The sequence below is a fragment of the Cynoglossus semilaevis genome, chromosome 14 (genome assembly GCF_000523025.1).
Source record: "Cynoglossus semilaevis isolate Cse_v1.0 chromosome 14, Cse_v1.0, whole genome shotgun sequence".
NCBI classification, from domain to species: Eukaryota; Metazoa; Chordata; class Actinopteri; order Pleuronectiformes; family Cynoglossidae; genus Cynoglossus; species Cynoglossus semilaevis.
In genome coordinates this window covers 3,339,244-3,351,696 of record NC_024320.1, presented here as the reverse complement: position 1 = coordinate 3,351,696, position 12,453 = coordinate 3,339,244, and the positions used below count along the sequence as shown (strand labels likewise).

General features: G+C 41.2%; 2 protein-coding genes across 5 annotated transcripts in view; one reads left to right on the top strand and one right to left on the bottom strand.

Annotated features, from left to right (window-relative positions):
- Positions 1–754: 754 nt before the first annotated feature.
- On the bottom strand, positions 755–11,846 carry crata (carnitine O-acetyltransferase a). 3 transcript variants are annotated; one of them, XM_025062223.1, is made up of 14 exons: positions 11,753–11,846; positions 7,976–8,272; positions 7,713–7,831; positions 7,253–7,306; positions 6,734–6,899; positions 6,170–6,344; positions 5,843–6,021; positions 5,229–5,329; positions 4,976–5,104; positions 4,394–4,516; positions 4,170–4,305; positions 3,731–3,793; positions 3,496–3,633; positions 755–2,714 (listed from the first exon to the last, which is right to left on the bottom strand). In XM_025062223.1, exons 2-14 carry the CDS (start codon positions 8,258–8,260, stop codon positions 2,499–2,501), a joined length of 1,884 nt encoding a protein of 627 aa, XP_024917991.1. In that variant the 5' UTR covers positions 8,261–8,272; positions 11,753–11,846; the 3' UTR covers positions 755–2,498. The 3 variants fall into 3 exon arrangements, with proteins under 3 accessions (XP_024917991.1, XP_008322671.1, XP_008322673.1); XM_008324449.3 differs by lacking the exon at positions 11,753–11,846 and adding an exon at positions 9,595–9,621; XM_008324451.3 differs by lacking the exon at positions 11,753–11,846 and adding an exon at positions 9,450–9,588.
- ptpa (protein phosphatase 2 phosphatase activator) overlaps positions 10,466–12,453 on the top strand; it is a 17,940-nt gene continuing 15,952 nt past the window's right edge. Inside the window, exons 1-2 of one of the 2 annotated variants that reach the window (XM_008324453.3) lie at positions 10,466–10,576; positions 12,236–12,333. In XM_008324453.3, the coding sequence (XP_008322675.1) occupies positions 10,552–10,576; positions 12,236–12,333 (123 nt within the window). In that variant the 5' untranslated portion in view covers positions 10,466–10,551. Of the gene's footprint in view, positions 10,577–10,599; positions 11,735–12,235; positions 12,334–12,453 lie in introns of those variants that run through there. The other variant, XM_008324452.3, reaches the window with a different exon arrangement.

Here is a 12,453-nt window from a genome sequence, read left to right as displayed (position 1 = left end):
ATATCTCCTCTTTGTCCTTCCTCTTTGTCTCCTACCTGGTAGCTCCATCTCTAACATTCTTCTACCAATGTATCCACTGTCCCTCCTCTGCACATGTCCAAACCATCTCAATCTGGCTTCTCTGACTTTTTCTCCAAACCTTCCTGTCTGTGTTGTCCCTCTAATGACCTCATTCCTGATCCTGTCCATCATCTTTAACTCTGCCACCTCCAGCTCCGCCTCCTGTCTTCTGCCTATTGCTACTGTCTCTAAACCATACATCAAGGCTGGTCTCACCACCGTCCTGTAAACCTTTCCCTTCACCTTAGCTGACACTCTTCTATCACAGATTCTTCTACAGTCCATGATATGGATCTCTTCCCTCCCTCTTCCTCCATTAGCCACTACTTTATCTCTTAACTCTTAAGTTCAGTCCTGGAATGGACTATGCTTGTATCTCAAGGTATTACTGTAAATTCATTTTCGCATCACCTCCTCACGTTGCCAATATTACATTTACATTTTTGTCACATGTCACAGAGCTTCCATTTCATATATTGTCTGTTCTAGGATAGCAGTATTTCTTCAACCACAGAGTGTACATTAAAAAGAAACACCTCAGTCCTAATGACGCTACACAGAAAAACCAAGTCACATGCAGTTCCACTACTGACCAGCGGGTGCTGACTACAAAAATCCAAGGTCCATTAGCAAAATTCAGCACAGGTGTGAATGTGAGTGTGAACCCAGTGAATGACTAAAAACGAAGCAAAAGTTGCAGGACTGTAAATTGTGCATTTATAGAATCAATCTTCAATTAAACCAACTCTAACGACTTACTTCGTGGGTTAAAAGTTTTTACAAACAAGGACATATACATACTTTATCTGATTTTCACACTGGTGACCCCTGATGGACAGAAGAAGAAAGGCACAGCAGAGGTGAAGGAAAAAGACATAAAACATTTTCAAACTGCACTTTGAGACACACACATGTCACACTGATCTGACCTTAAGAATAGAATGGCACCTTCTATGAAGCCTTACAAGATATTCTGAACCGTTTTCCTGTACATGCTGAAAATAAAAACTGAACAGTCGCTTTCGTTGAAATTATAAAAATAAGGTTCGTTGTTAAAACTCTCCGCATCTTCCAGAATTTTCCTCTTTAGCACATTGGTAATTAATTAAACCTTTTGACAAAGTGAAACCCCGTGTCCAAGGTCCAGGGTTAGTACTCTACTTGTACTTCATCAATTAGCCATTTCTGTTGAAGGGAGCGTTGTTATTGCCCGTAAGTAAACTGACACTGCTGAAAGAGGGCGAGAGAATGAGAGAGAGAGAGAGAGAGCTAAAGTTGGAGCTTTAGCTTCTGCTCCAAAAGCTTCAAGTAATTTGTTCAACCAGTACTATCGCTCCCTGGTTAGCGCCACGTTTTTCCCATGAATCATACAGCTACATACTGTCTGTACTGGCATAATGACTGCTCTTTTGCAAGAACTGATTGTACATAAAACCCATTTGTCTAAATTGAAGGAGCAGCACAGAAATGCCTTCATCACATGCAATACCACTTCAGCCCAGCAGGAGCAGAACATATTCTAAAATAGTCAACGTTTCCACCATTGTTATTCTTTATGTAATTTGCCAAAATTACTCAGAATACATCCCAACGGTCGGTTCTAGTGGTCAATCAAACGCAATGTAGCGACACCTGCAGGAGGTGAAGTTTATAGCGGTCTCCAGAAAAACCAACACGGCTGCTTCCCAATCTTGAACCCTTTTTGAGGTTTTGAGGTTTGGTTACATTACACAAAGATGGTGGTTCTCTCCAACTCCTGGTCGATTTTTCCCTCATCTTTCATTTTTAGAGATCTTTTTTAGAGTTCCATTCAGTGGTTTGTACACAGTTTGTTTTCATTGACAGATTACAAGGAGGTGGGTGGTATGGTCTTTCCAAAGAATACCCAGGGGTTTTCCCAGCTGTGTTTTTGAATGCTAAAAACAGAATACAACTTGGTGTTTGAATCTCTTTCACATGAGTAGTTGATGAGTACCATCACATGTCTGGACACGTGCACACCAGGACAAGGCTCGTTTGTGGACAGTGTGACAAAGACTGGCCCACAGAACAAAAATACTTCACAAGACCATGTGCAGCTTTAGTTTTGGGGCTCGTTTTTGCCTCCAAATGCTAATTTTTAATCACCTCACTGGCAACATTTACTGCATAAATGCAGTATTCCATATTAGTACTTTAGCAGTAAAATTGTTTAAGATTCAGAATCTTTTTTTCACGTTAGAAAAAACTATCTAACAGCCAGTCGCATGATTAGTGTTAAATAACCGACTCATTTCTGTTTGAACCGAGTTTGTACGAAGTAAAACCAGAGATTGTACTGACGACGCTGCAGCTTGATTTAAAGTGCACAATCCTCAACGACACAAAGCCGGCGTGGCACAGGCTCGACCTGGCCGGTCGAAGGATGCTGTCAGGTCACATGACTTCAGGGAGGAGCTTCACAGTTTGGCCCGTGGCGTCTGTTCCAGCAGAGCCCTCATGTCCAGCAGAGCGCTCTCCACGGCCTGAGCCAGATGCGCAGAGTTCGTCTCTTTGCACGTGTTGAAAGACGACAGGGCGAAATTGATGTGGTCATTCATGGGGTTGTAGCACACGCCGTAGCCGTTTTGGACAACCGGACCGAAGCACATGACGCAGTCCGTCTTAGATGGAACCTGGTGGAAAAACACAAGACACTGAGGTTAATGTTAGTGAAAACAAATAGATAAAATGTCATCCTAATGTGGAACAGACTCCTGAGTATATCTGGTATCTTCAACAGTGGTTCTCAAACTATGGTGCATGTACCATTTTTGGTATTTAAAATGCCTTGAGAGGTATCTAATTCCCATCAATACCTTCACACGTTTCTTACAACAACTTTGCATTATTAGGAACAAATTCCCCTCTTCTAAACTGGCGTAAGCTGCTGTATTTTAATGCTGGTCTTACTGGTGGTTCTGGGAAGTTCTCAGGAACCACCAAAAGGAAGCAGTTGGATGCTGGGAGATAAAGGCCCCGTTTACAACAATATGATACGACTACAGCAGCCCTCGTACACGGAGCGTTAACTCAGGTCCGGCACAAACAAATTCAGCGTTTAAATGGAGCTGCTGAATACGACTGCAGTACCTGTAGTACATATACCAGGCCTGTATGTGGTACACTGGAAGGATTTGAACCAGAAGTTCGAAAAACCGGAAAAGAAGCCACAGCGCATGCGTGTAAAGCTAACTGTAAAGATACTCAAAAAAGGTAGAGATGGCTAACTGTAGCCTAACTAGCTTCTCCAGCATGGTCAAGTAGCATGGTTTCCAGCATTGTTATTATTGTGTGGTGCGAGGTTAATGGGTTACTCAGTTTTCAAACCTGTCCACTCTGGGACTGCTCCAACACTCCATCTTTGTCTAAACACAAGGTTGAATCTGTGCTGCAGCTTTATAGCTTTACTCGAACCTGACTAGTTGACAGCTGGTAGTGCAGAGCCTTAGCATAGGCTGCGTCTTTGAAGATTTCAGGCACAGTCAGTTTTTCCTCCACGGCCTGCATCCTCAGACCCAGGAGGTGTCGGTCTATGGCCTGACCATTAATGGCCTGAGGAGAACCAGAAGGAGATGAGTGGATTTATTTCCGTGCGATGTTGAGAAACATCAGCAGCCGGCAGTCCCTCTGTGCTGCAGTGAACACTTACCATGTTGGTGTAGGACCTGTGAGCATGAACAGCCTTCTCCATCAGCTCCAGCTTCTCAGTGTTCTGTGGAACACAGGAACAAACACATTTGTGTATCACCTCATAGTTTGTTAACATTTATTTAAAAATATGTTAATTGTTTACTGTGGTGGAAGTAGAGTTTATTTTCAACTTCCATTAAACCTTTTAAACATTGAGTATTCATTTTCTGCCAAGAAACATTACACACATTAAATTCCAAGGTTGACCACATGGGGTCAGTGTTTCTGTTTTCCGTGTTATTGCTGCATTTGGAATCTACACGGTAGCACGTGTAATTTTGTGCCTGTTTAATAATGTGCAATGTCGAGAACACTGCAGTTGCACCATCTGTCCACTAGTTGCCACTACTGAAAATGTTTCTAGATTCCACATAAGTGTTAATGGGTCAATGTCTGACCTGTCTGCTGCTGTCATCAAAGGCTCTGATGAAGGCAGCCGAAGCGTTGGATGCTGATCGTATGGTGTCTGTACGACCGAGTCTAAACATCCTTAGGGAGGCGCTTTCGTACGTGGCACAGCAGCGCTGGTACAACCTGCAGAGATAAGGTCAGGAGACCGTAACACAAACACACACAGACCTGAGTCTGAATCCAGTCCTACAGAGATTCATTGACATCTAACCTGTAGTAGGCCAGCTGCAGCGCCATCTGGATGAAGGCGTCCGGACTCATCTTGTGCACCTTGGGGACATTTTTCCCAAAGTGTTCAAACACTATGACCTTCATGTCCAGGTCCTGAGCTAGGCTATAGTTGAAGAAAGTGAACACAGTGACATCTTGTGTCAACAAAATGAAATGTTCCTCAATACCCAGACCAGCAGTCAGCAGTGTTTGGAATTGATTAATGCATTAGTCAATTAATAAAAAAAAAAGAACAAAAAAAAAAGTGATCAGTATAGAAAGTAAAAAAAATATATAAAATAATTTTCAATAAAATATAGGTTGAATAGGATTATAGCTCAATTAAGAATGTATAAAAAAAAGAATTGAGTAAATCTTTTAAACTTAGATGTAAAAGAAACACTACACAGAACTTTTTCTTTAAATTGTAAACTCAAGGAGCAGCCACAGACTGCTGAAGATCACAGCTGAGCGTCTGTGTTTTCCTTATCGGTTTCTCAGACAACCAAAGCTGCAAAACAGGGATGGTACAGATGTGGAGATTTGCAGAGAACTTTGCTGCCACCGTGTGGGCATATCTCACGTGTTCATGCTCTGCTTGGCTTCTTCGATGCTCTTCTTGACCTCTGGTGTGATGTTGAAGTGTAGTTTCTGAGGTCCGGGCAGCGGCTCCTCAGGAGGCTGCAGCACTTCTTCGTCCTTCTCCTTCCTCCTGTTGCCCAAGAAACTAGTCAACACACGGCCTCTGTGTTTACTGCATAGTGTATCTCTTCTTGTCCTCTGCAGTCAAAATAAAGGGGCTGATGATCTAATAAGGCGACCTCCGACCTACTTACGTGTATTCTACGACATGGTCGATTAAGGCCACGATGGGCGGGCCTTCGGCTGGAGCGTGCTCGTAGTTTGCACCACATGTCCCGTCCTCCCCGACGATAAACTGAGGGAGACAAGGAAAACCAAAAGCACATTCACCTTGAGGCAGGAATATCTAAAATAAACAACCGGACTTACACTGGTCATGGCTTCAACAGACACAGTCTCCTAATGATTATTGATTATTATTATTATGATATTGATATTGAACATTTTGTCAACAACCCTCTCTCCCTGCACCTTTGCTGAGAAAAAGAAATAATACTTCGACCAACCACAGCCTTATTGGCTGATTCTGTGACTTTGCAGGTGCATTTCCTTTATATATGGCTAAATATAATAACAAATATATACTGTATAACAGTAGAGTAAAAACAAATAACAAATATATACTGTATAACAGTACAGTAAAAACAAGTGCATTAAAAAAAAAACTATAAAAGATCAATGAACGGAGACATTGTAATTATGACCTTCAGACTGACAGTGACCTGACGTTCTTGGGCACAGGTGTGAATTCCAGAGTCATGGAACAGAGATACTGTGAGGTTCGTTGTCGCTGCGTTAAAATGGTTACCTGCAGGGTCTTGTCAAACCAGCGGTTGGCGCTGTTCCACCGGCTTCCTCCTCCATGCAGCATCTGGATGGCAGCAGAACTGCGGTATGTCTGCTCGGACTCCTGCGGCATCACTCCGTCCATACACAGGGTAAAGATGCTTCTCTGGATGGTAGACACGGAGGCTTTGTTGGTGGCATCTGCTTACAAAAGGGAGAACGTGCCGCTGTAGACACTGCGTGGACAGTTGTACTTCTGTGATCGCACGTTACCAGACACTGCGTGGACAGTTGTACTTCTGTAATCGCACGTTTGGTTTGTGTTAAAACGGCAGCGCCGTCCGCTCACCTTTGATGAGGTTGACATAGGCCTGTCCCCAGGCGTCACGGTGCTGGGTGGTCAGGATGCCGACAGGCTCCACCATGTTCTGATTCGAGGAGCTGCAGATTCTCTCCAGCTGACTGCACAGCTGCTCCACCGTCAGCGGACTATCGTCAGCGTTGTACACGTCCAGAGCAAAGAACTGAGACCAATGAAGGAGAAATAAAAAAAAAATAAAAAAAGATCTAAGAACTGAGACCAATGAAGGAGAAATAAGATCTTTCAGAAATTGAACCGCATTCAAGAGAGATTAAAAAATGTACCAGAAGTTCGACCTTGAAACACAAAGCTAAGGTTACAACGTCTAAGTTCAAATCACCATAGACAAACTAGGTTCAAGGGTTGTCAGTTTTTACAAACGGATAGGAATGTAGGGGGTCGTCTACTTAGGTCAGCGTTCCATTCCTACAATGTCACGCAGTTACAGTGCCAACATCGTAATCTAGGACATAAAAACATCAGAAGCGTCTGACTCCCTGGATATCGGCGCCTCTCTAGAAGAGTCCTATGTATGCAGCCCACTTTACTCACCTGGAAGTTGTGTACGACTATGATGTGTTTGGGGGGTGGTGTGCTCTTTGCGTGGTTCACCACCATGTCTCTCTTCAGCCCTGGGACACGACACGACGACAGCACTTCATAATATTGATTCATGCACAGAGCTTTCCCTCCCAGGTACTCGACGGGAAGGGTCTCACTGCAAAAGACCATCCAATGATGCAATTATCCAGTGACATTTGAGAGAATTACAACTAACAGAACATGCTGAGGACACACTGCAGGGACTGCTGCCAGATTCTTACCCAGTTGTGTAGTGTGTCCCCAGCTATTTGTTTAAACATTTTTCTCTATTACTCTTATGACTTAATTAACAAAAGAAGAAATACTACTTTTTATTACTGGATGGATAGATAGAATAGACAGACAGGCAAACAGATGGATGGATGGATGGATATCTCAACGATTCAGACAGACAGGCAAACAGATGGATGGATATCTCAACAATTAGTCTTCATTAAATTACTTCACAACTCTTGCCTGTACTCTTACTTGTCAATCATGGTCTTAAAATCCAAAACCCCTGCGATCAGTTTGGCAGCAAACCTAAAGACAGAGAGCAGGAGGATGTATAAGGTTTTATATTTCAATACATTAATAAGAGAACACTTCAAAAAAAGGCTCTTATAAATCAAAGGGCTTGTAAAAAACAATGATAAAAAAAAAAGGTTATTATTGGTAACGGTGGCGATTTGGCATCTGGCAATATAATACGTATAACAACACAGGAGCAACAATGCTGTATAGTCACCAACACAGAGAAATGAACATTGCTAATGTCCTAACATTAATGGTGCAATTAAAGTATGCAGTTCCTCTATGGCGTCACAATGACAAATAACGTAACTTTCACTTTCATTCTGCCTAATATTCTGATTTAACTGAGCCAGTAGTTGTTGTTATTGGTATTACAGCATCTTCAGGTCAGTCAATCTGCCCTCTGGTTGTTTACCTTATCTGCCCTTGTTTGTCCCTGAAGTTCATGCGAGGTAAGACCAGCCCTGGACTGGAGTGGACCACCACAGGCAGTCGGTACTCCAGATAAGCTAGCTGTACCCACCATTCTGACAACTGCGGACACAGAGGACGAGATACTGTACAGTGATACCAGTTTCATAGATGAAATATACATGATCAGAGGTATGATTCACGTGATTAACGTGATTGTGAAGAGCTTAAAATCGTCATCATCAAGTGTGTGAAACTTCAGCTCACCCAGTTCTCAGTGCTCTTCGCTCTCTCCTCCAGGCCTTTCTGCAGCTTCTCTCCGACGCCCCCTGACTTCTGAAACTCCTGCACCAACTCTTTGGTGTGTTTCAGCTCGTCCACCTCCACGATGGGCTCCAGCGCTGTGATGTAACGCTCACACGTCTGCTGCAGGGGGGGTACGGGGAGACATGGCAGGCCCTGCTGGTGAGTGAGGTATCTGCCGGCAACCCGCGTGGCTGATACAGGCTTCACCAGGTGGTTTGTTTTCACCAAGCTGCAGGGTTTGGCCATCCCCAACTTCACCTGAGACAAAGGAATTTGTGTTTAAGACTAAGGAATAACACCTCCTCCTTTAATGAACAAGTACTACAATAGCTTTGATCCAAGAAGCTGATTCATTCTCTGTAACATTTCTGCCCTTTAATATTGGTCCTTCTAGAACAGTTAGTTCCATTCTTTGATTTTGGTAACAAGATTTAACATGTGAAGCCTTTGTTACAAAGAATGTAGTTTGTTTGTTTGTGTTCTGTACACGAGAAGCAGAACACGCTCCTTTCCTTTGTAGTGTAGGCAACGTTTCCTGGTCTAATGACTAGCGTGAAAATTAGTTTACAGTTTACAATGTATACACTAAATTAAAGAATTATAATGTAGTTCCTGGTCTAATGACTAGCGTGAAAATGAGTTTACAATGTATACATTAAATTAAAGAATTATAATGTAAAAAATGCATAGCAGATTCATTTTAACTGTAGTTTAATTAGGCTTTTAGGGTAAAAAGGAACTATAAACAGCTTCAACTTTATTACTCCAGGTTGATGGCACTGGAGTTTAAAACGTTTTTCAGCAAAGAGTGATTTTTTTTTAGATCAACATTTGGTTGATCTAGTGATTATACCGAAGCCAACGGCAGGGGGTAGTGTTTACTCATCGACCTCTTCACCTTAAGTAACCCGGAACAGCGGGGAAAAAAAGCATGAAAATGAGTGTGTTATTACACAACTACTTTTTGTTTTCGACTTTTGTGAATTATATTTAAAAAGTACATCGAATGTAGTACATAAAATGTAATAAAAGTAAATATAAATTATGTAATCGCTTGCTTATTTTCATTGCATCTCTTCAGACATTTTAACCGTGTGAATAATCAACTCAGATCAATATATTGTTTCATAAAGCATAGATTTACCTTTCAGCTTTGTAAGCTATGTAACAAGATCTGATCCGACAAACATAAACGTAATGCAGGTAAACAATACAAAAGGACGGCAACAAAATAACTATTGTGCTCTAAAAGCATAATCAGTAATTAAGTTGTAAAAGTATATTAAACCATGACAAAACTTCAACTTGTATCGTAGCCAAACCGTACTTTCACCTTTCACCCAGTTGTGTGAGCTAACCAATAACTGCCCCTGCTGCTCGACAAGCTAACTGTGTCAAGAGCTAACAAAACTGTCGGTTTGCGTCAAAGAGTCACCTAGTATGTCTTCTTCAATAACTGTTCATTAAGGTGTTGTGGCTCATTTCGTCAACCCGGTTTTGTCGAAGATGACAAGAAGTGTGCTTCGGTCCGATGTCAGAGACAGCGAGCATCAACTGTTCGATAACGGTGTTCTACTTACCGCAGTTCTGCTGCAAATCCCCCACATTATGTTTACAAAGTAACGCCCACAGACAGAGAATCCGCCGCCGACCGTGCTTCGCTGTCAGTATCAGCTATCGGCTGCTAGCCAGCATCAAATGCTAGACCGGACGTCGACTGTTGTCTGAGACTCCGGTTGATATACTTCAGTGCCCGGGTGACTGGCGAATCCCGTTCTCTCGCTGAGGTGTCTTCCCTAATTGTGTTTCCTGTCCTCTTCGAAGCGCTCCGGGTCAGACTAATTATAGCAGTGGAAACGTTAATCAAAACGGTGACTAGTTTTACTAGTCTTACTAGTACTTGCAGCTACTTTAAATTGTACTCTGAGCTTTACATGGACTCCAGTTTAGGGCGGTATAAAGGAATTATGATTTGGTTTTACAAAGCAAAAAAAAGTGCAACTGTACACAACAATGTAAAAAACAAAAACCTAAAAATGACATCTAATGAAAACCCAATTTTATAAACCACTACTACCTTAATTTTTCACAGCTCAAATAACTTCCAAAAAAGTCAAACAAGACAATTTATATGTAAATATACACTGATCTATGTCCTTGCAAATTAAATCCCCTTAACACATTTTGACACTTTACTAGGTTGTATTTTTATTTTTTATTTTTACAGCAGTACTGCACCTTTAACCTTTGCCTGGTTCCCCTGAACTGAATAAAAATGGACATGTTGTATTTATTTATTTGTTTGGTTCCAAATTAATAGGAGTGCATTTCATATTTCGTTAGTGTCTCTGTAATTGTTAATTTAGTTGACAATATTTTGCACAATTAGACTTGAATTCTCAGCTGGGATATTTTTTTCTGAATCTGAATAAATACATATTTCAATAAACGTTTTTCTTCGCCGAAAGAGGGAAGTAGAGTACGGCGTCTGGTATCAATCAGCCCGGAAGTCGCGTAGAGGTGGTAGAAGAAGAAGCATGGCGGAAACGGAGCAGCAGTCAGGTAAATGATACAGGCGTTTCTACTACAAACTGCTGCAGTTATGACAGAAACAGTAATAACGCTGCAACTCGAATTCGAACAATATTTTTTAGAGTCCGTTTCTTTGTTCGGAATAGAGAAACTTTAAATTAATCTGTTTAACAAAAAAACCTTAGTGTCGTGCACACGAAGTGTGGTCGAGTTATACCTAGTTTTGTGTTATTGTGTTTGTATGTCAGCCAGCCAGCTCATATTCATTTTAAAATATTTTCGCGTTCCGTAAAAACTCTTATTCTAGCTCGCATTGTGTTTGTATTTGGGTATAACACGGTTACATGTAGTTAGCCATCTACAGCTTTTGTTTTGCATAACAATATTCAGGTTATGACATGTGACTGAAAGTTACCGTCACATGTCTTTACATGTTAGAAACTTGACTTAAATTTGTACTCGAGTACACAAAGTAACCAATTACTATTACTTCTAGTCAGTAGAATATGAACTAATTCATAAATGAATAAAACAATAGTTTCTAGGATTTGAAACTACGGACAGTACCAGGAGCATTAGTACTAGAGGCAGCCTCAGACCACATATAAAGGGACATGTCAGTAGTTTTTTGTGTTGTGACCCCAACACTAGGAATTCTATAGTCCAGGCATCTGAGGTTAATTGTGGAAATAACTTGTTCTATGTTCCTAGAACTAGGAACATAGTGGTTGTAACCGCTTTGTGTGTTACAACCACATGAAAAGGTAAAGGAGCTAGTCACAGTTCTTGTACCAGGAGTTGTTTGTGTTATGACTGCAGTAATAAGTACCAGAAACTTGGTACAACACCAGTAGCACCATGTGATGGTACTGAGAATACAGGAAAAGGAAAATCTTTTTAACAAAAGAAAAGGACAATACTAGGTGTCATTTGTGTTAAGATTTACAAAAACTAGTTCTAAGTCACGAGAAGTAGAATTAGTTCCAGGCAACTGTTACATCCACAGTGACCAGTACAAGGACTGTGGGATGGTGGCAGGAGCTTTTTTATTATATGCGAAGGAACTGATATTGGAACTATGCACAGTTCAAAATGCGATGAGCTGTTTGAGTTATGACTGAATTAACTAGTACCAGGAGCTAAAGGCAGTACCAGGAGACATGTTCCTTAAACCAACAAAAGTAAAAGGTGGGAGTTTCTACTCACCAGATTAGAACATGCACTTATAATGGTCACATGATCTGCTCCTGTTAAATTCCTCTAAAATTGTGTTTGAATTTTGGACAGTGGAGGACATTGGTTGAAATTGCACATGGAAAAAACCTTAAATAAAACTATAAATAAGTTGCGGAAATTGCACATGGAAAAAACCTTAAATAAGTTGCGGTTTACAACCCTTATAGCAAAAATGCATTGAAAGTTATCTTCTCTTATTGTTAAACTTGAAAGACAGACATCAAAGACATTTTCAGCTAGTAGGGTCTCTGTGCTGCTAACTAGCTGCTATGATTTAGTGAGTAGACTTTTTCTCTGATAGCTGTTTTTAGAGCGATTGTCTGTAATGGTGCGGCAATTGACACCTCCTTGTGATTTTTTTTTTTCTTTGTCTGCTCAGCATTTTCACACCTGGTGGTCTTGAAAAATAATGCTTTTCTTCTTCTTTTCATCATTTTCTTTTTCATTGATCAGGATCCACTTCTGAAGATGAAACCCCCAAATGTGCCTTCATGGTGCCAAAGAAAGAAATCAGTATGGTGCCAGATATGGGCAAATGGAAACGCTCTCAGGTAAGTTGAAATTTCTACAAGCCTTCATAAAGCTGCAGTGTGTAACTTTGGTTTTTAGTTGTTTCTTTATTTATTCTGCCTGTGTCTGGTCTGTTATAGACAGATTATTTGCTCTCCTTT